The sequence below is a fragment of the Coenobita brevimanus genome, chromosome 65, assembly GCF_032717465.1.
Source record: "Coenobita brevimanus isolate Jiangsu-jjx chromosome 65, ASM3271746v2, whole genome shotgun sequence".
NCBI lineage: Eukaryota > Metazoa > Arthropoda > Malacostraca > Decapoda > Coenobitidae > Coenobita > Coenobita brevimanus.
This window is the reverse complement of record NC_137018.1, coordinates 37,009,536-37,037,280: the sequence shown is the minus strand read 5'-3', so window position 1 is coordinate 37,037,280 and position 27,745 is coordinate 37,009,536. Positions and strand designations below refer to the sequence as shown.

Here is a 27,745-nt window from a genome sequence, read left to right as displayed (position 1 = left end):
TTCGTTTCGTAGGAGGGACACAGGGCGCTCGATACTTCTGACGAGCACTATATATATATATATATATATATATATATATATATTAACAGATTATACGTCTCTATCTTTTTCGGGTGACAAATTATCCTGGACTAGCACTTCCAAGTCCTTCTCTTCTCTCACTTTTGTTAATGGTTCATTACCCATCAAATAATTCAGTGATGGTCTTTTGGTACTTTTACCCATTTCAAATATTTTACTTTTTCTGGCATTGAATTTCATTTCCCACATCCAGCTCCACTCATGAATCCTATCCAGGTCCTCCAGCAGCACTTTACAGTCTTCTTCAACTTCTTCTAGTCCCATGATATATGCATCATCAGCAAACAGACTTGCATAACTGTTCATTCTATCTACCACATCGTTTACGTAAATCTGGAACATTAACCCGCCAGGTCCCAACCGACTTTCCACCACTGACTCCCCCCAATCCCGACCAATTTTGGAAAAAAAAGTTTTTTGGTTAAAACCTCCGCTTTTGGTGAGAAACATCGAAAATTCATAGAGAAATCGCTCACCTAGGTTTATAATACTCAATACAGGTAGCAGTACTCCTTACCTCACTGGGTTTTCTATCAGGCTGGCTCCAAAGAAAACAAGTTCTGTCGAAGGGTAACTATTCCACACCACTCATAAACGGTATTTATTTATTTATTTGGTACGAATTTATATGTAGTAAGAGAGTATATTGGTTTTCAAACAGTAATATCAATATAAGCATTGTTTCACTCACTAACACATCAACATACCTGACCTTTTTTTGGGAACATTACCTGATCATCATTTCTGACCGTTTCTTCCTCTAATGCTATGGTAAACTTTGTCCTCCACATTGTCATCAATTGGGAATCACTCTAGCCCTGAATGTCTTTATTGGCTAGGTCACTGGTAACAGGTGAATTGCCAAGACAATGGCATGCAGGTAGGGGGGGAAGGTCATGCAGGGTAAAGTGTTGTCCTTGCCTGGTATCTTGTAGAGGAAGGTGTCAAGTGTATATGTACCAAAAATCACGCACAAAAATTTAAAATTGTGCAAATTATAAACCTTGCAATTGCACGACGTACTGGTACGTCGATGGGTCTAGCTGTGACAAAACGTTGCGACGTACTCATACGTCAATGGAACGCCTCAGGTTAAGGGCGTTAACACCGAGCCCTGTGGGACTCCACTTGTTACTTCCCTCCATCCAGATATCTTGTCCGCATTTGCCAGTCTCTCAAGAAGTCTTTCATCCACTCCAAGAAATTCTCCTTCAGTCCTCCTGGGTTCCAAGTTCCACATTAGTCACTTGTGGGGTACCTTATCAAAGGCTTTCTCCAGATCTGAATACTGTACACACACTCCACCCAACCACCTCTCTCCTGCAGCATGTCTATCGCCCTTGAGTAGAAGCTCAACAAGCTGGAAACACATGACCTTCCACTTCTGAAACCAAACTGACTTTCTGCTGAAATGTCCATCTCCTCCAGATATTTCATCCATCTGTCTTTCAGGATCCTCTTGCACAATTTTGCAACCAAGCTGGTCAGGGACAATGGCCTATAATTCAGGGGTTCTTCCTTGTTCCCTCCTTATTAATTGGTACCACGCTGGCCCTCTTCCATTCCCGAGGCACTTTCCCTTTTTCCTGAGAACACACAAACCGTGAAACTTATCCACCATCTGTTCTCTGCATTCCTATAACATCCAATTAGTTAGAGATTCTGCCTGCTCCTGAGGCCTTCCTCACATCTTGAGTTTCTAGTAATTTGAACACTTCTTGCACTTCAACTTTTACTCTTTTTACACTACTGTACATTTCTTGTCACTCCCTCCTCCTCCACAAAATCACTTTCTCTAGTGAAGACTGATTGGAAGCATTTGTTCATTATTTCAGCTTGCATTACCGCATCTTAATAGACATTTCCTTCTGCTTTCAGCTTAATGATTCACTCCTCTTGTTTTAATTTACCATTAATAAACATGTTGAACAATTTAGCTGCTATCATCCTTACATTAGTCAATTATACCTTTTTTGAAGTTTCTTTCTTCCTCTCTACATATTCTTGTACAGTATATTCATTTCTAGTTCTTTTATATTCTTCCTTTGTTCTATCATTACCTCTCCCCATTTATTCCATGCCTTATCCCTTTCTTTTTTGCTATCATACACCTTTTGTTGAACCAGTCATTTCTCCAGTTCTCTTTCCCACTAACTTTAGGCACATACTTTTCCACACCCGTATTATATGTCTAGAAAGATATCCCACTTTTTCTGAATCTCTCATTTCCTTGAATTCTCACCAACCCACTTCTTTGAAAAATTTTCTCAATCCTGTAAAGTTTGCTTTCCCAAAGTTGTATCTTCCATGCCTGTATAGCTCATCTTGTCTCCCCATTTCCTTCTATCGTTTGGAACTCTATCACTACATGATCACTTTTTCCTATAGGACAGGGATATTTAAGAGATTTCATTGCATCAGGTTCTCTGGTTTGAATCAAATATGGTCTTGCTGGTGTGTCATCACCTCTAAATCTTGTCTCTTTTTTAACCCATTGGGTCATTACATTATCCATTGCTGTATTTATCAGTTTACTGCCCCATAAAACTTCACTACTTCCTGAGTCCCACTCCTCCCAGTTTACCTCTTTACAATGAAAGTCACCCATCAGGATTAAGTTGTTGCTTTTCCAAATCACTTTCTGAAGATAATCTAACCATGTCTGACAACATCTCCTGATATTCCTCTTCACTCCATGCCCTTGTTTTTGGGGGGACATATGCTACAGCGGTGTCTCTAATGCCTCTCCCTCTGGTTTCCATTACCACGTTTATCACTTCGGCCATACCTTCTCCAATTTCCACACTTGGGCTAATTTTAACTGTTATCATCACTTCTCCTCCTATATGTCTTTTCTATCTCTTCTCCATAGTTTGTACTTCCCATCTTCCATTTGGATTTTAATATTCTTTCTTGGCTTGGTCTCTACAAAGCACATACTGTCTGGCTCATTTACCCTCAAGGAATCGTCTACTTCCAGCCTTGCTGAGATTAGACCATCTACATTAGCATACTGTGTGTGTGTGTGTGTGTGTGTTAAATACTTTACTAATATCTTTTCCAGGTTGTTAGAGTTTGCTGGTGACCTGTTTGATGTAGGTTTGGGGGTAATGGGAGCAACTTTTCCAACATGACACCCCCGTAAGTAATTTTTCCCATAAGATTTGTTATTTCTAAACTGTGAAATTCTCAAATTGTGGCATGTGCCCAGTCTCATAAGACCACAATTCAGGAGATTCCACTGTACGTAGGACTTATAAAGAACTTTCTGCCTGTTCACTGGTGAGTTCATTCCCCCTAATGTCTTCTGTTGTATTTCTGTCACTCATGTCTCACCTGTCTCCCTCTCCTCATGCTTGGTTAGGTCTGCATATCCTCTTCTGTCTGCCTTACTATCCTGCCTAACTCTGCCTCTAGGGGTTGGGTGTGAAGGTTATGTAAAATACAGAACACAGACATTTTAACATCCTTATTACAGTATTTAGGGATTTTTTCTATGTCTGAACACTTATGTACTCAAATGAGTAAAGTTAAATATTCAGATATAGAGCACAAAATAATAAACTACAGTAAGTCAGTTCCTTGCCTTTCGGCAAAGTTTGAGGGAGTTAGCAGAGAGCAACTGCAAGTGAGAATAATGAGGCTTGTAATGTACAGCTGTCATGCCTCCATCATTTAACCACTATCACCAATACATTCCAGCACCTTACTCCGGCAATCACAAATGAGTTCTCTACATATAAAAGCACCTGGATACATGTCATTCCTGCTTCACAAAGGCATTTGAAATACAGTATAGCAGACCCCTGGTTTACCGTACTCCTCTAGAACAGATATCAGATTTAACGGACACCTTGAGGGGCCCCAGAAAAAATGTCAAACATACCGGACACCATCAGTTAAATGAAAAACACCCCATGGACCTACCGGACAACTGGAAACATTTTTACATTTAACGCACACTATCCGATACTTGGGGCTTTTGACGCAGGCCTACCGGATTGCTCCTTGCAGGCAGGGTGACTCAGAACTCAGCTACCAATACTGGTGGTGGCTTTTTTCACCCACTTGGGCTAGGTTGGGAGGAGGATGCGGTGGGGTTACAGGCTATTTTTGGGCTACTTCTGGTAGGGCTGGGCAATACAAGAGGCTGTAAACACATTGTACCACACGTGGTTGGCCTCAGTCTTGCGACTTCTTGCATCATGTTAACATCTCTGCCTCTACATCTCATGCCTCTTGAGTGTGAAGTGTTACCCAATAGTGACTGTGATAAATGGATTCTCGCATGGAATCACCTACCCCCAAGTGTACTGAGAAAGCAAAAAGGAAGACTTTGACCATTGTGGAGACGATGGAAGTGATTGGGGCACACAAGAATGGCACAAACAGGGGCAACTTCAGCTGCAATTATGGCATAAAGAGCTCGGCCCAGCATAACATCCCGAAGGCCACAGACAAAACAAAGGAGGTTATGAAGAAAATGGAAGGCATGAGGAAGGGTAAGGATGTGTTCAAGGAAAAGGAAGCTACCCAACAAGAAACTGGACAAAGCAGCGCATGTGTGGTACACAGAGGAGCGAACTGAAGGTGTTCCTGTACGTAACCTGGACATCCAACACACATCCCAAAGGCTTGCTACACACCCTGGAGTAGAAAAGTTCAAGTGTAGTAATGGATGGCTGTGGTGGTAGGAGCCATGGCACTGTTAATAAAACCATAACTGGGGAGATGCTCAGTGCCATGTTGATGCTGATGAAACTGGTCTCTTCTGGTGTGCTCTCCCTCAAAATACCCAGGCTTCAAAGGATACTGGCAGCACTCTCAGGCATGGCATAGGACAATGAAGGAGCATCTCTCCATACTGGCCTGTGCCAGTGCTGATGGCTCTCAACACATACACCAAGCAACCTAGGTCACTCAAGGACATCAAGGCCAAGCTTCCTGTGGAGTACCACAGGAATAAGTCTGCCTAGTTTACCCAGGATATCGTTCATCACTCGTTCCACCATAGCTTCGACCTTTCCATGAGGCAGCATCAAAAATGGTATGGCATCAGTCCTGACGAAATGAAGGGAATGTTGCTGGTGGACAATGCAACAGCTCATCCCATCCTTCCTCCACTGAACTCTGCAGCAAGGATGGATGAATCAAGGCTTCGTTCCTGCCAGCCAACATTACAGCCTTTATCCAGTCTATGGATCAGAGAGCTACTGAGAGGGCAAAGAGGCACTACAGAAACCTCTACCTGCACCAATGTCTCATTGTGATTGAGAATGGTATGGATCAGGAAGACTATGAGACCACCAGAGGCAAGACTGCTACTGAATTGCAATGGAACAAGTCACTGACAAAGAAGGAAGACAAAGAGTTGGTGGAGGCACCTGAACCGTCTCTGGCTGCAGGCAATGATGCTGCACCCACAATACCTACCATCATAGACAGTTGGTGGGCTTCTTGCTTACCAGTATGAGGTCATGTGGCTCATCAGACTGGAGCTAATGCAATTGCAGCAGCCAATGAAGGTCCAGGCTAAGCTCTCCCAATTTTTCAGGCCTGTGCCCTCTCCTGCTGCGAAGAGGATCTGCACAGTCAGAAAACTTCAATGTGTCTGTAACATAAACACCCTAAGCCAGCCTCCATATAGCCTAAGGATCAAGGAGTACAGCCTCCAGGACCCCAACCCACAGCATCTCTGGACTCTCTGTACCACATATGGCACCAGAGACACCAGAAACCATCTCAGCCGCGTGTCAATGAAGGAAAATTAACTCAGTCTACAGCATATGAAGAGAGTGAGTATGTGAGCAGTTTCCATCCATCTATACTAATACAGTGTACAATACATGAGTTTCCTACTCTTTTTGCCCCAACCTGACCCTTCCTTCCTCATGACTGCTGAGTTGTTATAAAAGATTATTGTAATACTGTGCTAGTCATGAAGTGCTATGACAAAGGTGTGAAATTATAGACACAATTAGTGTAAAATGGGTACAGCTTTCATTTACAGTACATGTACTAGATATGCTACTTTGCTCATTTGTTTCCCATTATGTGCCTGAAACCCAACTTCAGAGGGGGACCACCAGATTTACTGGATTATCGGCTTTATCTGATCGGGCTTCCCACCAACTGATCAAGTACAGAGAGGGTTTATTTTATTTCCAAAAACTCAAAATGCACCCTTAACCTGGCCAGCGGCAACAGCAGCTGCACAACAGTCCCTCTCACCTCAACCCTCCCCTATCCACCATACATCATGGAGTCTCCAGTTCAATTCTAAGGCCAGTCAAACTTGGACAAAGCCTGTTTTCCTCTTGTCTCTGCTCATCCAACAGTACAAGTAAGGAAATGGATGTCTATTCATATGAATCAGACAGTTCTAGCATTCAGTTCCAGATTACGCCACACAATTTCAATCATCTTGAGAACCATAAGATCCTGGGAGTTAATATGCTTCAGAATACCTTGCTGACTGAGAAAAAAAAAAAAAAAAGATCACCACAGTAAGGAAATACAAACCTTTAGGTATTTGTTTAACTAACCCCTTGGTGCCATAAATAAGTGTGGACACATATACTAATCTAATCTACAACAACAACACCGAAACAGTCAGCAAAGTCTTTTGAGTTTCATATTCACTCTGCTAAAAAATGGAACAATGCTTTTGCCCATGCTTGCACCTAATTAATACTTACAGTACTCTAACTTCACAAACTATCAGCTAAACAGGTTATTCTGCTAATTTGATGCTCCGCATTCTTGCACAATCACTTCAAAAGTTTATCAAATGAGTAATGTTAACCCATGGATTGCACAATTACCTTTTTTATCCCACTCCATGGTATGCAAAAAATTTTTTTTTTTTTTTTTTTTTTTTTTTTTTTTTTTTTTAATAAACTTGAAGATAAACATCCAGGGCATCATCTGGTGGGAAAACACACACACAAAAAATTCTCTCTCCAGCTTTGCATAGGGCCATGCCTAAGTTTATGTTCGGGAGTAGTGAAAAAATGAATTTCTATCTATCTATCTATCTATTGCCAGACGCCATAATCCCGTAAGGGGTGGCCATTTGACTTTGAGTTAGTTGTTTTACGGGGAGGGGCACTAACCCTCCACCAACCCACTTGTTGACATGTAGGGAGCACGTATGGTTTGGTTACATGGTTACCACCCAGCGTTGTAAATGGTTTCTTGGCTTACAGGAAACCATTTGGCTTGTCACTCAATGTAAAGCCACCTGTAAAGGAAAGAAAAGTAATAAGAAGTGACAGGAAAGATGGAAGAAATAGGCAGAGAGGAGGACAGGCACAGAAAAAGAATGATAAAGGCTAAGGATTAAAAAAAAAAAAAAAATTGTTTGTTTATCATAAACGAAGATAAACATCCAGGGCATCATCTGGTAAAAAGAAAAAAAAATCTCTCTCTCTCTATCTTTGCGTAGCGCCACGCATAAGTTTGCGTAGGGGTGGAGTAGTAAGCAGTGGCGCACAGCCAGCACAGCCTGGGCTGTGGCTCACAACGCGACACTAGCCAGCCTGAGCTGTGGCTCGCAGTCCATGGGTTAACATCAAGCTCAGCTCATTAACAGATCTTCAAATAACAAGCCACCCTACATACACGACAAGCACATACATTATAATCTACAAGGAGTGGACTTAAGTTACTTACCGTACCAATCTAATTTGATAAGAAAGGATGTGTGTTTTGCTTTGAAATATCTGAAGTCACACATTGTATTCATTTCATGTTTCTCTTGACATACACAAACAACTGTGTTGTACAAAAAAAATAAATGTACAGCAAGTCCTCATTCAGTGCAAGGTTTAAAAAAAAAAAAAAGGTAAATCAGCTTTACAGCTGGCGATGAATCTTTATTACACTTCTTATGGTAATTTAATGTGGACCTATTTGAAGTATGGTACCATAAGGAAAAAAAAAGAAAATAAAGAAGGTAACATACAATGTGGACTTATCATACTATACAACAAAGCATGATGGCACAAGAGTTCACTACAGCATTCTAAGCCAGGGATTAAATATTGGCACTAACCAGGGTCATATGATGGAGTGATGATGGGCTACCCCTCGAGAAGAGGAGGGGTAGGTTGGAGACCATGACCCCTGCGCCTGTATCTGCATATTCCTGCTCTTCCACCTCCATGCCTGTATTGTGGGCCACCAGCCGCCACCACACACCGGGCTGGGGCGCTTTTCTCTCGTCCCTCCAGCCGCCTCACAGTCAAGCGCGACATCAGGCTGCCCAGCACACCATGCCTCCCATAATCCACACGTCTGCAAATCTAAAGAAATAGTTTGAGTCAGCATAAAAATCACTTCAATAATCTGCACATCTGCAAGTTATTAGGTTGTAAAAATATATTTCTATATATGTACAATATATAACATATATATATATATATATAGCAGCAGCAGCAGCAGCCGTTGAGTGTCCACTGCAGGGCCGGCCTATCCCTACTGAAGCAGGGACGAAACAGCCAATGTATCTCTACCATTGCAATGGCTTAGGCTGTCTGGTAGAGACTATGTACGGTGAGAAGCGCTTGTGAGTGTGACCGCAATGTTGGAGTGGCTTTGGATGTGCGTGTGAATGTGTAGTCTGTAAAACAAGTGTAATCGGCCTCCCTTAAGCCAACTGGGTGCAAGCACACTGGTATGTGACACTGATTCAACCACAGCACCCCTTATGTCCGCCAAAGCAGTACGTAGCTCGGTGAATGCTTCCCAAAGTTTTTACAACTCTGGCGGGAGGCAAACCCGCATCCACCAGCATGTGAGACGCACACTCTACCACAGAGGCTCCATATATATATATATATATATATATATATATATATACTGTACCTATATATATATATATATATATATATATATATATATATACTGTACCTATATATATATATATACTGTACCTACATATATAAATATATATATATATATATATATATATATATATACTGTACCTACATATATAAATATATATATATATATATATATATATATATTTTTTATGTGACCGACTCTGGGCATAGGCTTCACAGCCTGCTTTCAAGGCCCGGTAGTCCTCCTACGTACCGCACACCTCTGCATGTCACCACTTCGGCGCTAACACCCACCGTCCATACTGAATACATGCTAGGGCTGTCTCATACAGGACTGGTGTATTGGTACTAGCGGGGGTATTTTTACGACATGTCGGCGGGTCTTCTGGTAGATCAGTAAAGCCTGATTTAATGAAATTCAAATCCTTAAACTGTTCCCTGCCCCAGCCGGGATTCGAACCCGGGTCCCTGAGGACTGAAGGCCAACTCTCTACCGATTGAGCCACTGCCTACCCCATATATATATACTGTACCGATATATATATATATAAATATATATATATCCATCCATCATCCAATCCTATGTTGCCTCATGAGGAGCGTAGGAGCCCGGGGCTAGGTAGTTGGTCCTGACATTTAAGACGAGAGTGACCAACCTCACTCATTCCTGAGTGGTATTACGTGAGCAATAAACCCCAATCACCCCTTGGATATACTGTAAACCTTCACCGGCTCAATCTGATTGGAGCACAATAATTACCCACTAAACCACCAGGCGCCAAAATTTGGTTATATGGTTACCACCCAGCGTAGTAAATGGTTTCCTGGTGTACAGCAAACCATTTGGCTTGTCACTCAGTGTAGAGTCACCCACAGGTAGAAGGAAGAGGAAAGAATGAAGGAATGAAAGATAGAAGAGGGAGTGTAAAGTCACCCGCAGGCAGAAAGACGAGGAAAGAATGAAGGATAGAAAGACAGAAGATGGAAGGAAAGACGGATGGAGAAGAGGACAGGGCAGACACCCGAGAGCAGCACTACATTTGAGTGAGTGGATGGTGAGTGCCCCCACCTACAGTCGTGGCTCAGTGGGTTAGAGCATTCTGCTCTGACCGAAGGGTTGGAGGATCGAATCCACTCAAGGGTCATTGGTAGACATCAGGAAGGGCATCCGGCCATAAAATGCTACACACTCCAGTCCAAAGTCCTCTAACCAGGGGCAACGCCTTAGCCCTTCGGGGATACCTGGCGTAAAACCAAATTACAGTACAGGTCTCCCTCGTTTTATGATTGGTATGTGTTCCTAGAAAGGCAATCGTAAACCGAAATATCGTAAAGCAAAATCAAGGTTTAATGGGAAAAATAGGGATGCGTTCCTGGACTCATGTATAAGGAACCCAAGACCCATACAAGTGATCTAATATGCAATAATAATGATGATGTTTTATGTATTGTAGTGCACCTGAATCACATATGTATGTACATTTGCAAACATAAAGACATGAAATAGCAAAAACAACGTGAAATACAGCTGTACTGTACTGTAATGTACTCTCCTACTGTACTGTAGCTCTGTTCACCCTTAGTCAGTCCCCCTCGAGGCTGGAGGACGTAATGCCTTAGTGTCTCCTCCGATGCTAGGAGACATCCTGAGCCAAAGCCCATCACTCGTCAACACAAGAGGTGGAGAGGGAGGGAGCAGGGGTAGTGGAGGTTTGGGTGGCAGGGGTGCATGAATCAGGAGAATGAGAGGTGGTGGAGGTGGAGGTTTGGGCAGGTATGCCATGCAACTCTCAGCTGATCTGCCTGTGAGTACAGGATTTCCACATGTCCAATCGTAAATGCGAGGAAGCTCAATTGTAAAATGAACATTTGGTACTAAAGAATAAGGATCGTAAATGCGAACTATCATAAAACGATACAGCGTAAAACGAGGGAGACCTGTATTTACTACTTTTTTTATTTTATATACTTATATATATTTATATATATATATATATATATATATATATATATATACTGTACTTTGTCTGATTCTGATCTCATTTTACTTACAATCAACCCTAGCTATGGCTTCTGAGAAAGATGAAAGTGTTGGTGTTTGTGTCAAACATAAGCACCAGTAAACTTCCTTGATTGTGGTTAATTGGTCTGCCAACCTACTGCAATGGTGAAACCCCTCAGTAACCAATTAACCCCTACATGCCAGAGGTTTTCCAATGTCGCACACTTCTCCCTACAGGGGATATCCGTGACTGAAAAAAATGCCCTTACTTCAGAACGTAATATCTGCCAAATGACAACATCTAGAGAAAAAATTAAAGATACATGAGATTCAACAACTCTTCCTCTTTCAAATGAAAGTATCCCTACGTCTCCAGGTGGTCCCGTCGATGAGTAAGGGTAAGTTAAAGTTCAAAGGGTGGCAGGAAGATGCTTGTGGCTATACACATCAACCGGCGTTGCTCGACGCCAAGAATCATGATGGCTATACATGTCAACCGGCGCTAAAGCAATAAATGGGATAGATTTTAATTGGTTCAGGGCCCACAAGTTTACACTTATTGTTTTGCCTAATATCAGAATAACCCCTAAAAAGGATCGGAGGGAATGTATCAGAAATGTTTACACCAGTTCTGCTACTGTCAGTCCTGACCCAAATGACTATTTTCTCTGGTATTTCTCCTAAGTACCTTTGTGAGGCAGCATTGTTACCAATGTATTTTGTCTTTGAGAACGAAATTCTTACAGTTAACCAATCCCTACCATCAGTTTCGGTTCTTGCAAATATGACGCTTCTTATGAAATTTCATGTTCTTTTAGTTAAGTACTGTACACACTTAAATACTTCATTATACAGTATCACCAATTTAGTTCATTCATAATAACTACCACAGTCAACTCAAAAGGTTATTTCGATCACTGATGTCTACTGAAACAATAAATGAGTGTAGAGTGCATAAAGCGTTACTATGTTACGAGGTTGCACGTGGAAGTCAGTTGCCATGAGGCATGCCATTACCATTGTAACTGATACATAGTCACCCAGTGATCTCTGCAATGGCTGCCTGTATCTTTACGTATCATTTCACTCACCTGTCTGGTCACAGTCGTGTATTAACAGCTATTTGGGAGGATTTAATGCAGTAAGACATTTCTAATATACCAAAAAATAATAAAACTGTTGAAAAACTTGATCGTGGTGTTCCCATGCAGAATTAGTGTGACACACATGAAATTGGTTCATCTACTGCTTACGATATAAAGAAGCAAAGGAAAAAATATACTGAAATTCGATGGGGACAGCAATTTGAAGAAGCAAATTATCATTAGAAACACTATTATAGATAATGAGAGTACTGAGTATGAACAAGTGGTGATGGAATGGTTTTGATTGATGTGGAAGTGTCAGGTAGTTTGATAACAAACCAGGCCTAGTTGTTCTACAAAGAACTTAAACCAGAGCAAGAGTGTAATTACACTGAAGGATAATCAACGTTGGGTCTGGTTAGTACTTGGATGGGTGACCGCCTGGGAACACCAGATGCTGTTGGCATCCCTACGTCAAGTGGGGTTGGTGGAGGATTAGTGCCCCTCCCTGTAAAAAAACAATTAACTCTGAGCTCTTGGCCACCCCGTCTGGGATACATGGCGTCTGGCAATGAATGAATGAAAAAAATAATGGGTCAGAGGTGTATGGTTGAAATATTATGTTACCTCCATCAGTCCCTGTTGAATTATTGTACATGACAAGTGGCCTCAGTCTGGAAAAATGGTTACCGTATTTCACCCCACATAAGACGCTGCAATGCAAAAGACGCACTGGAATTCTGGAAGGGCAGTTCTGAGAGAAAAAAGTTTGTCTCAACCAAGAATGCATAAAGGTTGCTTGATATGAGTAGTTTCAACTCAAATACACACACCTTTCAGAATCTGTATGCACTACTGCTTATCAGTCTTTTTTTTTTTTTTTTTTTTTTTTTTTTTTTTTTTTTTTTGGTAAAAGAACAGTACAAAAAGCTAAAACAAACAGCCTCTTTCTTACAAAAAGTTACTTTGTTCCACAACTCCATGTTGACACTTTAAGTTTATGAACAGTCCCACTGTATGAATGGGAGATGTTAATGAAGGACTGCTCGGATAGCAGATCCTCATGTAACGGAAAAAAAAAAAAAAAAAATTGTGAAACTCGTTTAACGGAATGCGTAACTTATGAGGAAAGGGTTAGGTTAACTGACCCTGCTGGGTTCACCAAATTTGGATGGGAATTGCCCATTCTTGTATTATTGGTTTATCGTATAATGGATGCCCGTATAGCCTAATGGGACCCATCTGCACTGGTATTTTTCTTTTTATTGCAAGTCATTGTATTTGGTATTGTAAATCCTTATATTCACTGCTCAGATCTGAACTAGTTTTTATTTGACTAACTGTTTTGCCTAGTGCACCAGATGAACATGTATACAGTAGTAACAGTAATATACAGTCAACCCTCAATTGTACGGACCCCGAATCAATGGATTTTGAAAGCAACAGACAATATCTGCTGGTGGAGAATCGCTCCGTACACTGGTCATTTGTTCGTTATTTGAAAGTTTGTCCGGTAGGCCAGTAGGTGGCAGTGTGAGACGATAGACTTTTCCCGCAAAGAAAGTCCCGCCAAGCCATACATACAGTACCGTAATCTTCCCAATATCTGATGTAATACAGACAAAGGCATGTCTGGAAATTGGGCCCTTCCCTCCTGGACTGGTACTTATGGACCCTAACGCAACGTAACTTTGAAAGCCACCTAAATATCTCCATACCGGACATGCATAACACGTATTTAAGACCCTGTTCACACAAATAAGGGACAGAAAGCATGAAATACAAGAAAAGGAACCAGAGAATGAGGAATTAGAAGTGAGTATGGAAAATACAGTACAGGGATCACCACTAAGACATTTGATCAGGCACCACACTCAACCCTATCTGTGGCTGCCTGGTAAACTAGTCTGGTGAGCATTAGCATATTTCCGAAAAACACAAGCTTAATCTTAACATTCCTGTATACAGTAAAACCTCGGTTTAACACCACCCTAGGGGGCCCTGAGCATGCCGAAAAAACAAAATTCCGTTAGATTGGGGTTTACACCTATCGGTACCCCCGGAACTCATGCTAACACATTTTACTGCATATAAACATGTGCAGACATGCAAAATAAAAAAAAATAAATTATATTTAGAACAATAGAAGGCAGGTAGGTGTGGTGTAGTAGAGTACTGTACAGTAATCCAGGTAAGTACTGTACAGTACAGTTGAGTCTTCATGCAACACAAGGGTTATGCAGAACCAAGCACAAAATCGATTTCGTGCTAAAACATGACATACTGTATATTTACATGTAAAATAGGGGGTTAGGTTCTAGGGGCCTAATTTTTTCGTTAAAAATATATTTAAAGATAGATTATTAGAAATACGTCTGCCTTAAGACACCGAAGACAGTGTGTTTAGATACAACCTCATCGACTGGACACATCAACGCATAGCTACTGCATTCTGACCTAACCTACCCTATCAGTTTTACCCCCTAACACTCCCCATAAAAATTTTAATCACCAAGGATTGCCACTAAGCCTCTTGACAGTCCTTATTAGACATCAAGCACAAACTTGACCTAAACAACACATGAATAATGGCCTACCAGCATCACACATATTTCTTCATGAATCACTTTCGGTACTAATAAAAAAATTTAAAAAAAATTAAAATGCAGTGTGAAATTTTTTGAAAGCCGTTAGTCATCAACAATATATATATATATAAAGAAGTTATCAGCATGGACTGATTGCATATCTCACTTCTCAGATACCCATGAATGCAGAAATCATGAAAAATAAACAAGTCAGCCAAACAGTATAATTTGTATGACAGTATAATTCACATGAACTGAAGTCACATAATTATCTTGCCTAACTGTTTATGTCAACACGTAGTGTCTTCAAGTATCGTAAGATCCGAATTTACCTGACCAAAGATTGTCAGTTTATAACAAAAAGATCGAGCACAAAGCCTTTTTTCTTCTTTTTTTCACACTCGTTGCACTAAAGGCAAATACATGAATTTTACTGCTCCATCATTAACTTTTTTTTCCAACAAAAAAAAAAACTATCCACATCATAAACATCCCAACTCATTTTATCTGTCTGATCATTTGCATTTAAGGTGCAATGCTACATGCCACTTCATCCAACAATTTTACATTTTCATTTAGAATAAATGCTTTTCTTGGGTTCATAGCACTTTCTGGGTGCTAAGACATAACTAAAGGTAGTCTGGAACCACGTGCTCAGTTCTGAGAGGAAACGAGGAGCAAGGAAATAAGGAAATAAACTTCTCATCACAGCGACTGTTCACACAACACTGAGGTAGGCAGTAGCCAGCAGGCTGTGGCTGGTGGTATGGGGGTCACGTGGGTCGGGTCGGGTCGAGGAAACCAATCAGTGACCAACAAAAGCATAACAAATGAGTTGTATCTGGATATCCAGTACCAAAACACCCATTTCCAACAGTTTCTCTCATGCAATTGAGTGGTATTACTGTGCTATTATGTAATTATGGGAGAAATTAAATGCTCGCGTTATTGTAAGATCGTTGTTCGTTTGGTCTTAAATCACAACTCTACTGTACAGTAATCCAGGTAAGTTAATTGGCAGGTTGGAGTAGAATAGATGGCACTACGTAAATAAGTTTACTAAGTTATGAAGTCTATAACACTAGTTCTTAAATCTAACCTTACATGCTAATTTTCTTCACTTTAGGGTCAGGCTAGGTAGAAGACTGGGTGAGCATAAACATACCCAGTTGGCGAGAAACTGCAAAGAGACGATCGAGATGCACGCGATGCCCGCCACATTTGAATATCTTTCTAATTTTTAACCATTTGGGGGGAATTTTAAAATTTTTTTTGCAATAAATAGTCCTCGGGAGGTTTGTGCCGTTAGAATGAATGCCGTTAAATCGAGGTTTTACTGTATTTATGTGGTAGGTGGTGGCAACCATCATCCACTCACTTGATGTAGTGCTGCCTACTTCTTCCTTAGCCTTTATCATTCTTTTTCTGTGCCTGCCCTCCTCTCTTCCTATTTCTCCCACCTTTCCCGTCACTTCTTATTGCTTGTCTTTCCAAGTGGCTTTACATTGAGTGACAAGCCAAATGGTTTCCTGTGCGCCAAGAAACCATTTACAATGCTGGGTGGTAACCATATAACCGAACCATAGGTGCTCCCTACATGTCAGCAAGTGGGTTGGTGAAGGGTTAGTGTCCCTCTCCGTAAAACAAATAACTCAAAGTCAAACAGCCACCCTTTATGGGATTAATGGCGTCTGGCAAAAGATAGATAGAGATTTTTCATTACTGCAATTTTTCAGTGTATATGATGCATTCCCCCCTAAAAATTAAACTAAACCAATCCCCATGTGTCTTCAAAGATGAATATAATGAGGTCAGACTTGAGTTCGTACTGGCTCTATTCCAAACGGTCATACAGGTAGTCATCCTGTGAACTGTCCACCACTAGCAGAATATGCAACAACAAAAAATTACCAGTATATAACTCTTGATAAAGTCAAAAAACAAGATGCACTTGAATGTTTACTGAAGACGACTTAGGAAAAACTTCAAGGACAGCCACGATTCTGTGTTTACACAATGACAGTGCTGCCACCTGGTGTCTGCTGGTGAATATAAATGGAAGTCTCTAATGCAAGCATGGATATTTAGGGTGAATAAGTACTTGGAATTTTTATTGGCCTTTATGTTTGTGACTTTATATTATCTCTGCATGAATCACGCTGATACTTTACAAGCAATAAAGTGACTTGAGGACAAACCCAACTCTGTTTACATACTGACAGTGCTACAATCTGGCGTCTGCCTGTGAATATAATTGAAAGTCTTCAATGCACACAAGGATTTTTTGGGATGAATTAGTGCATGTAACTTTATATTGGCCTTTACTTGTAATGATTTTATATTTCCTTTGCATGTATCATTCTAATTCTTTAAGGTGGTGTCACACTGGGCCAAAAGTGGCTAACATGCGAGCCAGTTTTGTGAGCCGCTAGCCAAAATGACCTACAGTGAGTGAGAGTTTGCTTGCCAGGCAAAATGGATAACAATTTTTACTCACACAGAGGGAGGGGGAGGCCAAGGACGAGATAGAGGGATGGAGTGGAGAGAGATATGAGAGAGGGGGGTGTAAGCTGGGAGCAGGGCAGTGAAATGGCGGGGGACAGGGTGACGTGAAGGCGATTTGTTTGTGGCCACCCCGTATGGGATTAAGGCGTCTGGCAATAGACAGAGATACACAGATAGCCAGTTCGTGGGATTAGAACTCAAACGAACCTCTTTTAATTTTGTAACTGGTGAGAAATTATGTTATTACAAAAGGAAACTTTAAATATGTTAAGTAAATACAACTCAATTCTTGTGGTTTTTATTAATTTCTATTTTTTTCTTGTAACATTAGAGCAGTACAGTATTTGGACACTGGTGACCAGCCGCGGAGGAGGTCTGCTTTGTTTCCAAACAAGTGGAAATCAGCTTGTGACCAGTATTCAATATGGATCCTGCAGCAAGGAAAACTGATAAAGCTATGTGGGTACTGAAGAAACAGTATTGCACTGCACAGGGGTGCTGCTCTCCTGTGTTGTGTTTGCCTCACGTGGTGCATCTGGCAGCCAAGTCCCCAAATGTAAACACATGATTATTTTACTGACATCATCACAGCCTTCATCAATGCAAGAAATACTTACTCTTTAAAGCTTTCATATTAATTAATAATTATTTAATAATATTATTAAGTATTCTGACAGATGTTCAATGCTAAAACATGAAATATTCCCTGCTGAGTCACCTAGTTGGTAACACTGTTTTGTATCTAATATGATGGGTGAGAATCCAACCAAACAGATTCTGAGCTTGCCGAGGATACTGTCGACATTTACCATGATATCGTCCCGATTTACTCTCATTTCACTGGCAAACCTCATATGAGGTACCGAGTGATACCCCCTTCAGGCGGTGATGTATTGTTGTGTCTGTGCAGTGTGTCATCACGGTCCAATGAGCATTTCTTCTCCACTTGAGCCCACCCACTCCCCACGCTGTGACTGTACTCGTGCTCTGTGTGACTCCCCCTTCCCCACCGAACCCACCCCCACCATGCCACCGAAGCCTCAACCACTCAAACGTCAAAAGCCTTTGACGTAAGAGCAGAAAGTGGATGTTATAAAGATAAAAGCCATGGGTGAGAGGAACTGCAACAGAGCCAAGTTCTACAAAGTTAACAAGTCCACCATTCGTATGTGATTCTGGCCAAGAAGGACACCATTCTATACACAGCTCGGGCTTATGGAGGCTCTCGCATGGGTAAAGTCTTTATGAATAGGTAAATGTCCTGAAAATACAGTATCATGCAAATGATTCAAAATGGTGAACCTGGGGCTAGCTCGGGTCCCATGAAACCCATAAACATGTAAACATATGGTTCCCATTATGTGCGATTCTACTGAGCGGTGCTTTCTGGGTACAATACTCCTGTGTTATATAAGAAAGCACTGTATTGTGCACATGGTCTACTGTAGTGAATGGCAAATGGGATTTAATAAGAAAAATGTACAGCACTTATTTGGCAAAACCATCAGATTCTAATTACAAACCAGAATGGAAAAGAGATTTTGCAGACATGGTTAGTGAAGAACTTAAACAGAGGCAGCAGTGTTTTAATGCAAGAAATGAAGAAAACCTGGTCCTATGATTTATCTCTAGAAGTGTCCTAAAAATGTGAGTAACAGGGCCTCAAAAATAATCCTACAACTCTAACTTCAATCAGTAAAAGTAAACTTAGATTATGCTTTGCAGTTTTTGTGCCTGTTTTATAAGATGGTTATAGAGTCCTTAGAAAATGTATACATGGAGAATGGCAAAATGATATCCATATGGTAAACCATTAGGTACTCTCATACAAAGATGGGCTAAACAGACTGAATCTCCACTTGTATGAAAGACACTGACTAAGAAGTAGCTTAACTAATCCTGTAAGTGGATGACGTGAACAAATAAGGGTGATATTACAGCAAGGTTTTAAAAGTGAGCCAACATAACAAAAACTTGACCAATGGTTTCAAAGTAGAAAACTTCCAGTTTGGCAAAGCCGGGTAGCTAGGTATTGCAGCTACTGGTTTGGAAATATGAGTAAAGTACCATACAGCAGGGTAACTGCACCAAGTCCACGGTAATTGCCCCAACTACCTGAAAGTGTTGATCACACAAGTGGTTGTCAGAATTTGTAGTACTTATTGAAACATAACCAACTGGAATTTATTATGTTTTACGTAATCCCTAAATTTCATCATGTTGCATAACCACTATTCTTGGTATCGTAAAAGTTTATCATTAATTTTTTACAAAAATTTTGCTGGAAATGATAAGGTTCAGTACTAAATGAATAAAACAGCCAGTGTACTTCAAAATGCTGTCAGTAATTGTGAAGAGTATAAGGTACATTTATACGATGAATTTAAAGCTTTGAGCATGTACCGTTGTGGTAGGTGGTGGCGACCATCATCCACTCAAGACGTAGTGCTGCCTACTTCTTCCTTAGCCTTTATCATTTTTTTTTCTGTGCCTGTCCTCCTCTCTTCCTATTTCTCCCATCTTTCCCGTCGCTTCTTATTGCTTTTCTTTCCTTTACAGGTGGCTTGACACTGAGTGACAAGCCAAATGGTTTCCTGTAATCCAAGAAACCTTTTGCAACACTGGGTGGTAACCATATACCCAAACCATACATGCTCCCTATGTGTCAACAAGTGGATTGGTGGAGGGTTAGTGCCTCTCCCGATAAAACAAATAACTCAAAGTCAAATGGCCACCCCTTATGGGATTATGGAGTGGGGCAACAGACAGATATATAGCATATAATGTAGTCCCTTACATGCACCAATGGGGTAATTGTGTCAAAGTTGTAGCTATGGGATAACTGACAAAGACATTAATGTATTCAATGACAATAATAATTGTTGTGAACATATTTCACACACTAAAAACAACAGTACCCAATATGTTTTGCTCACTTACAGGTAAATTTAAGCAGTTCCCAAAATTGGGTTTCATGCATACTGTATATACAGTATACACAGTACCCTTTAAACAGGAACAGCATCACAGCAAAGCTCAACAGAGAGCCATCACCTCTGTCACCTTGGAATATATCCACCCCTTGGTGACCGAAAACCTAAGAAAGCTTCAGGAGGAAGCTGCAGTCAAACCTTAACAAGAATGAGGCAATGAGAATACAAGTAGAGCCAGGCCAAAGTGTAACCACTGGTGATACAAATGCATTAACCTCTGGGACACCATCCCAGAAGCCTCATGCCAAAACAACTGCACCTATGCATGATTCATCTGACCGTGAACCAGATGATTCTTTAGAAAATGAAAAATTGCTGGACACCTCCGATGGTGACAACACCGTGACACGTACTCCAGCATATCCACCAGGACCTGAAGCGGTGGTGTCTTCGTTGTGGGTCTACCCCCCAGAGGCTGTCGAAGAGAAGAGGAGGACAGCATGGGGGCCAAACCACCGCAAACCCTCTCGGCCCCTCACGGAGCTCAAGTACCTGGGAGTGGCTTCGGTCACCCGGGCAGGTACCACATCTCCCAACACAACACACAAAACAACACCGTTTTTTCTACACCGAGAAATGACTCCCCGGCTGTCATTTCTCGACGACTTCTTCCAGACGGGGACATTGAGAGCAATCCAGGACCCACCAACAAATACATACGTCCAACATGCTCAAAACCTATCACGTCGAGCCGACAGACAAAGGGTTCAGTTCAGTGCAATTCCTGCAAGAACTGGACCCATTACACTTGCACAACACTTGCATCCAAAAAACATTACACAAACACCTGGACCTGCTCCTTATGCTCCTTCCCCCCACCCATCAACCCCCTTTCAAATCATACTCCTATTTCCTTCACACCTCCACAGCCAAACCCACCGACCCTTCCCACACCATCCAGTCCCCCAACTCCTCCCATTCCAACCCATCCTAATCCACCTCAACCCTTACCTCAATCACAACCTCCTCCTACCCCTTCCCCTCCACCCACACCACCTCACCCCCATGCTGCAGCAGCCAACACACATCGCACACACAACATAAACATCCTTCAGTTAAACACAGATGGCATAAACACCAAAAAACATGAACTCGCACAATTCATCAAACAACAGAACATACACACTGCCATCTTACAAGAAACAAAACTACACAGAGCACAGAAAACACCGACATTTCATAACTTCACCACCATTCGACGAGACCGGGCCGACGGCGGTGGCGGTGGACTCATCACCCTGGTACACAAATCCATCAACTTTGCAGATACCAGTGCACACACAAAGTCACTTCTCCCAAAGTGACACCAAAACAGAAATACAATCAATTAAAATACGCACTGGCAACAAATCACACATAACAATCGCTAACACATACATTCCCCCCCAATCATCCCCCACAGTACCACACAATTACTCTCCACAGATACACCACATCACTAACATATCCATCAACATCCTGGGTGGTGATTTCAACGCCAAGTTGTTGGCCTGGCATGTCAACAACACTGACACAGACAGAGGGCTGGTACTACAATCCCAGACAGATCACCTTTTCATACTAAACAGTCTAGACCAACATACCCATATCCTACAGCAAGCCCTCTTCCTCCCATCATCTCCAGACATCACCTTCTGCTCCCCAAACCTCACCCCCACTACATCATGGAGAGTGGTCAAAACCCTAGGTTCTGATCACCTCCCAATCATCATCACTACCAAAACCAGAATCACCCCAGCTGGCCACAAACACACATACACTAATTATAAGACAGCCAACTGGGAGGCCTTTGTAACTGAAAGAGAACAACATCTCGAAACACTAAACAGTACGCCCATCACAAACATCAACACCGCTGTGCACACTTTCAATACAATTATACAAAACGCAGACAAAAGACACATCCCTAGAGGCAACAGAAAGCTTCACACCAGCAATTCAATGCCTCATCAGACAACGGGACACACTGCGACACTCCCCAACACCCCATACACAAGACACTGTACAACAAATACAAGAACTCAACACTCAAATAAACAATAAAATATCAGAACAGCAAACACTAAACTGGAAAAATTACCTCCAAACATTTGACCACAAAACAAACATCAGCAAACTCTACAAAACACTAAACAGCATCACACTTTCCAACAGCAACACCACACAATCACACGCTGCCATCACAACAACAGACATCATACCCTCAAACAAACAACAAGCAAACACTCTCATCAATCACTATTCACAAGTCGCCATCTAAACCCCCATCCTGAAGACCGACGTATCATCCGACGTAAGAGACAGTTCCCCACAGACCCAGACTACGCACCTTTCACTTACAACCAGACGAAGCACATCATTAACAACCTCATGCACTCATCTGCCTGTGGACCAGACAACATAAGCAACATTCACTTTAAACACCTAGGACCACAAGGCATACAAGCACTCACCAACATATCAAACTACAGCTACTCACACAACATAATACCCAACATCTGGAAGCATGGCAATATCATCACTATCCCTAAACCTAACAAAGACCCCACGTTACCCTCCTCACACTGCCCCATCACACTCCTCTGCACCCCCTCTAAAGTCACTGAACGACTGATACTACAACTAGTCACACCTCACATTCCCCTAGCCCAGTCACAACATGGCTTTACGTCACTACACTGCACAAACACCTTTCTTACAGACCTTACACAGAGAGTTTTCGATAGCATGAATTCAGCTAGGCCATCACACAGAACAATCCTAATCACACTAGACATTAGTAGAGCTTTTGATGCCATCCCCCGCCACAACCTCACAAACAAAATACTCAACACAAACATGCACAATAACACAAAAAGATGGCTGGCAAACTACTTTGCAGGAAGATGTGCACACATAACATTTGCCGGTCAGTCTTCTAACATCAGAAACTTCACAAACGGCGTCCCCCAAGGATCTGTTTTGTCCCCTACACTCTTTAACCTATACATGAACGACGTCCCACACCCCACACACCACAGATATACATAGCTTCCTATGCAGATGATATAACACTTACATGTACGCACCAAAATGGAAACACAGCTGCACACATCATTTAACCTTACCTCAACACACTACATGAATTGTTCACCACAAACAGGCTCAAAATAGCTCCAGCCAAATCTACAGTGACTCTTCTCACAAACTCGACAGCAGAACACAGTCACATCCCACACCTCACCATAAACAACACTCCCCTACCACACACACACACACACACACACACACACACACACACACACACACACACACACACAAAATCCTTGGTGTAACATACATCAATGTCATTTAAACAACACATCACAAACATTAAAAATAAAATAACACCAAGACTCAATGCCTTGAGGTCACTTGCCCATACAACATTCGGACACAACAAAGAAATCACCACCAGAGTATACAAACAATACATACGTTCAGTGATGAATTATGCAAGCCCTGCCTGGGCTTCTAACCTCACCAAAACACACTACAACACTCTACAGACCATACAGAACAAGGTCCTAAAAATAATCATAGGCTGAACAGCTACTACACCCACAGACCACCTACATCAAGAAACCACAGTCCTCAAAGTCAAGGATCACCTAGATATGAGAGGCACCCAGTTTCTTGCTGCAGCCTCCACAAACCCACAACATCCACTACAGTACATGGCAGCACATCCACCCAAACCAAGAAACATCAAAACAACACCCAGCACACGATACCATACACAAATACTGTCATCTCTCCCCCCTCGCCCACCTCAGACCAGCTTCCAGAAGCATATCCACACTCAGATCACTCGCCGCTCCATTCAGTCACTTAAAGACAACACACAGCTGCATGCACGGCCTCCTGACATCCACCCTTCTGAATCCTATCTTCCTCGTGAGGACAGGGTCCACCTGGCCAGGCTGAGATGTGGGCACCATCCAGCCCTCTTAAGCTACCAGAAGAGGCTGGATTGATTCTGTTGCTGATGCCTGTCCAGGATGCAACACAGCACCCCATACTATTAAGTACATTATGGAAGACTGCATTGCACACAATCACCTACACCAACAACACAACATACACTCTTTGAGAGCTCTGTGGGAAAGCCCGGTCTCGGCCATGGCCTTCCTAAGGGACTCGGGGCTGTTCGGCCAGACTGCCTAGGGAACAATTACTATTACAACTACTGAAAAACTGGAAAGTGATGTACTGGCAAAAGGTGATTAAGTTCTACAGTATGGCACCAAATTTTGCAGCATCCAGACTGGTGAAATCGCACTTTGACAGCAGACATCAAATATTCCCCCCACCCCCACCCTTTTCTTTTAAATGTGTGTGACTCTGGGCAAAGACTTCAGGGCCTATTTCTTGGGGGCAATGGCTTATCCCAAGGCTCAGTAGTCCTCCTACATCTCCACAAGTCACCACTTCAGCACTAACACCCACTGTCCATACTGAATACTGTACATGCTAGGGCTGTCTCATACAGGACTGGCATACTGGTATTAGCAGGGGTACCTTACACGTTGACAGGTTTTCTGGTAGATCAGAAAAGTCTGCTTTTATGAAATTCAAATCCTAAAACTGTTCCCTTTTCCAGCCGGGATTCGAACCTGGGTCCATTAGGACTACAGGCTGCCTCTCTGATTCAGCCACACCCTCCCCCGTACACATTTGCAAGTAAAAAATGCGTTTTTGCGTCCTCCGGCAGCACAAGTTTGAATTCTCACCACGACAGCGCCAGCGCCAACACTCAGTTTCGGCCTGTTTCCTGTACATGTTCAGTGCGTCCATGTGTTGAGTGTTACACTCTTGCGCCCTTGAGTAGTCAACCCATCCATCAATAATCCAATCCTACGTTGCCCCATGAGGAGCGTAGGAGCCCGGGGCTAGGCAAGTTGGTCCTGACATTTAAGATGAGAGTGACCAGCCTCACTTATCCCTGAGTGGCATTACGTGAGCAATAAACCCCAACCATCCCTTGGATATAAACCTTCACCGGCTCGATCTGATTGGAGTGCCATAATTACCCACTAAACCACCAGACACCAAAATTTGGTTATATGGTTACCACCCAGCATTGTAAATAGTCTCCTGGTGTACAGGAAACCATTTGGCTTGTCACTCTGTGTATACTGTAGAGTCACCCACAGGCAGAAGTAAGAGGAAAGAGTGAAGAAAAGAAAGACTGAAGAGAGAATGTAAAGTTACTGTAAAAAGAAGGACAAGGAAAGAATGAAGGAAAGAAAGACGGAAGAGGATGCAAGGACAGAAGGATGGAGGAGAGGAAAGAGCAAACACCCGAGAGCAGCACTACACTGAGTAAGCGGATGGTGAGTGCCCCCATCTAGATTAGTAATTAACAGAAATATGTCATTTTGTGCTTCAAGTGGAGCTGGAGGTGGACCACGTGATAGTGGAAATGGTTTAAGAAGGTGTGAACCTGGAATAGCAGGCGGTAAATGGAGGGTCAAACATGACTACCGCAAGAGGTGCTGTGTCGAAGGGTGCAACAAGAAAAGAGTGGTGATGGTGGAGGCAGTGGTGAGGCCCATTAGCCCTACCTAAAGCCTTGGATACCCCCTAGCATCGAGTCCATTAAGCCCTTCACCCTGGTCTTTCTGATGAGTGTTATGTTTGAATGGAGGGAGTGTGTGTGTGTGTGTTACATGTGTAAGTGACATTGCTAATACATACTGGTACTGTATTTAAGTGTAGCTACTATATTTAATGATGTTTTTATGTTTTACCGGTAATTTAATAGTACTTTATGATTTAATGTGTTAATGGCAACAATCCAGGTAACTTTAGGATGTATTAAAAGTAGGAAATGCACTAGGGGGGTGAGTTTTCTTATGGGCTCAGTCATATTAGCTTATTTTCAATCTCAATGCCCCAACTTTGGTGGCACTTTTCAGTGTCCCTATTTGGCACCAGACCTGGTGCCTTACTGTACTGTGCTAGACAGGGAGAGGTCATGGCACAGACTATTATTATATGGGTAAGTTACAAAAGGTAGGTGGTGCCAATTATCACCCACACACTTAAAGTAGTGCTTGCTTCTTTCTTCACCTCTGTCATTCTATTTCTGTGTCTGCCTTCCTTTCTCCCTACTTTTTTCCTGCCTGTCACTTATTACCCTTCTTTCCACTTTAGGTGTCTCTAAACTAGGTGTCAAATCAAATGGTTTCCTTGTCACCATTCACAGTCAGGTCTCATTATATAATTGCTCACTATGAGATGCTTCGCTATAATGAACAAAAAGTTAGACCCATTTTCAGATTACCAATGGTGAAATGATCACAAATTCAATACAATGATGCCTCCGAGTCAGCTGACTGAGACACGATGGCTGCCCAGAGTTTAAATCTGCTGTGATCATCTGCCTTTCATTCCATTTCATGCATGAATGGCCACCAAAACACTATTGCTATCACTAAATAACAGTGCAACAGCTTTACAAATAGTGCAATGTGCAAAATTAAGAGAAGTGATAACTCTAAGTGACAACTCTTTCATGTGAAATGTAGTTTTTTTTTTTTTAAGTTTCATGATCAAGGGCCCCCCCTCACAATCCCCATTGTACCCATGTTATATCGACCTCATTATACAATAATTATGCCATGGGTTTTCACTTGACACACTGTGATTGTACAACAATGGATAGTAAACATACTGTTTAATAAGATCACAGTGAAGTGGAGCTAATCTATTATGGTGCCCCTGGAACTGTGTGAAGATGCAAATGCAGCATCCACTCAGGAACCAAACCTCCAAAATTGCAACCAACTACAAAAGAACATCGGTTCGGTGAACAGGACAGCCCTGAAGGGGCAGTTTCTTGTTTGTGGTTAATGGGTATGCATGGACAGGCAGACTGGGGGGTGGTCAATAACAACACAATTTAAAAGAGCCTGAAAACACTGCATGTCCCCCCCCTCCCATATAATAGAATACCGGTAACAAAGTACAACCTGGGTTTCTGACTTTCAGAGCCTAAGGTCCCAGCCATTGCTATTAAATCTACAGAGTAGCCTTTTGAAATTGGAGAAATCTGAGTCTGAAAGGGGGGGACTCACATTTAAAGATATTTTTGGTGCCAAGGGTATCACCGCATGCTAAATTTTTTTCTCTTTTAACGTTTTCATTAACACTGATTCTGTGTATGCAACATGATTTTCAAATATTTCACAATGTTCTGTTATCAGCATTGTATGACTTCTATTATCCCACAAGATTTTGTTCTCAACAGTATTTTTCATTTAGCAAGCCACCTGATGGTTTAACACCCCCCTCTGCTGGGAACTTTGACACCTGACACTCCCAGTGCCTTTTTTTTTTTTTTTTTCCCCTACATAGGTTAGTTTTGATGCAAAACTCATAAAAACACTCAAATTGGTACTCACAGAAGCCAAGAAGGTCGATTTTGGGCTCTCATCATGACCAAGGCTATCTGGTGAAATGCGGGAGTAAACTCCATTGACTTTCTTCTCTACATAAGGTTTTGGGCCATGGTATACCAAAGTACAGGCACACCCCAGGTTAAAGAATGCAATTGGTTGGGTAAAAACCCATCATTAGGCAGGGTTCTGCATATTGGGGTAGTTTTAAGAAGTAATGGGAT

General features: G+C 42.0%; 1 protein-coding gene across 1 annotated transcript in view; it reads right to left on the bottom strand.

Annotated features, from left to right (window-relative positions):
* The window catches only part of ova (ovaries absent), a 425,539-nt gene that overhangs the window by 372,881 nt on the left and 24,913 nt on the right, over positions 1-27,745 (bottom strand). The window contains exon 2 of the mRNA XM_080276474.1: positions 8,138-8,387. Within this exon, the coding sequence (XP_080132600.1) occupies positions 8,138-8,248 (111 nt within the window). The 5' untranslated portion in view covers positions 8,249-8,387. The remainder of the gene's footprint in view (positions 1-8,137; positions 8,388-27,745) is intronic.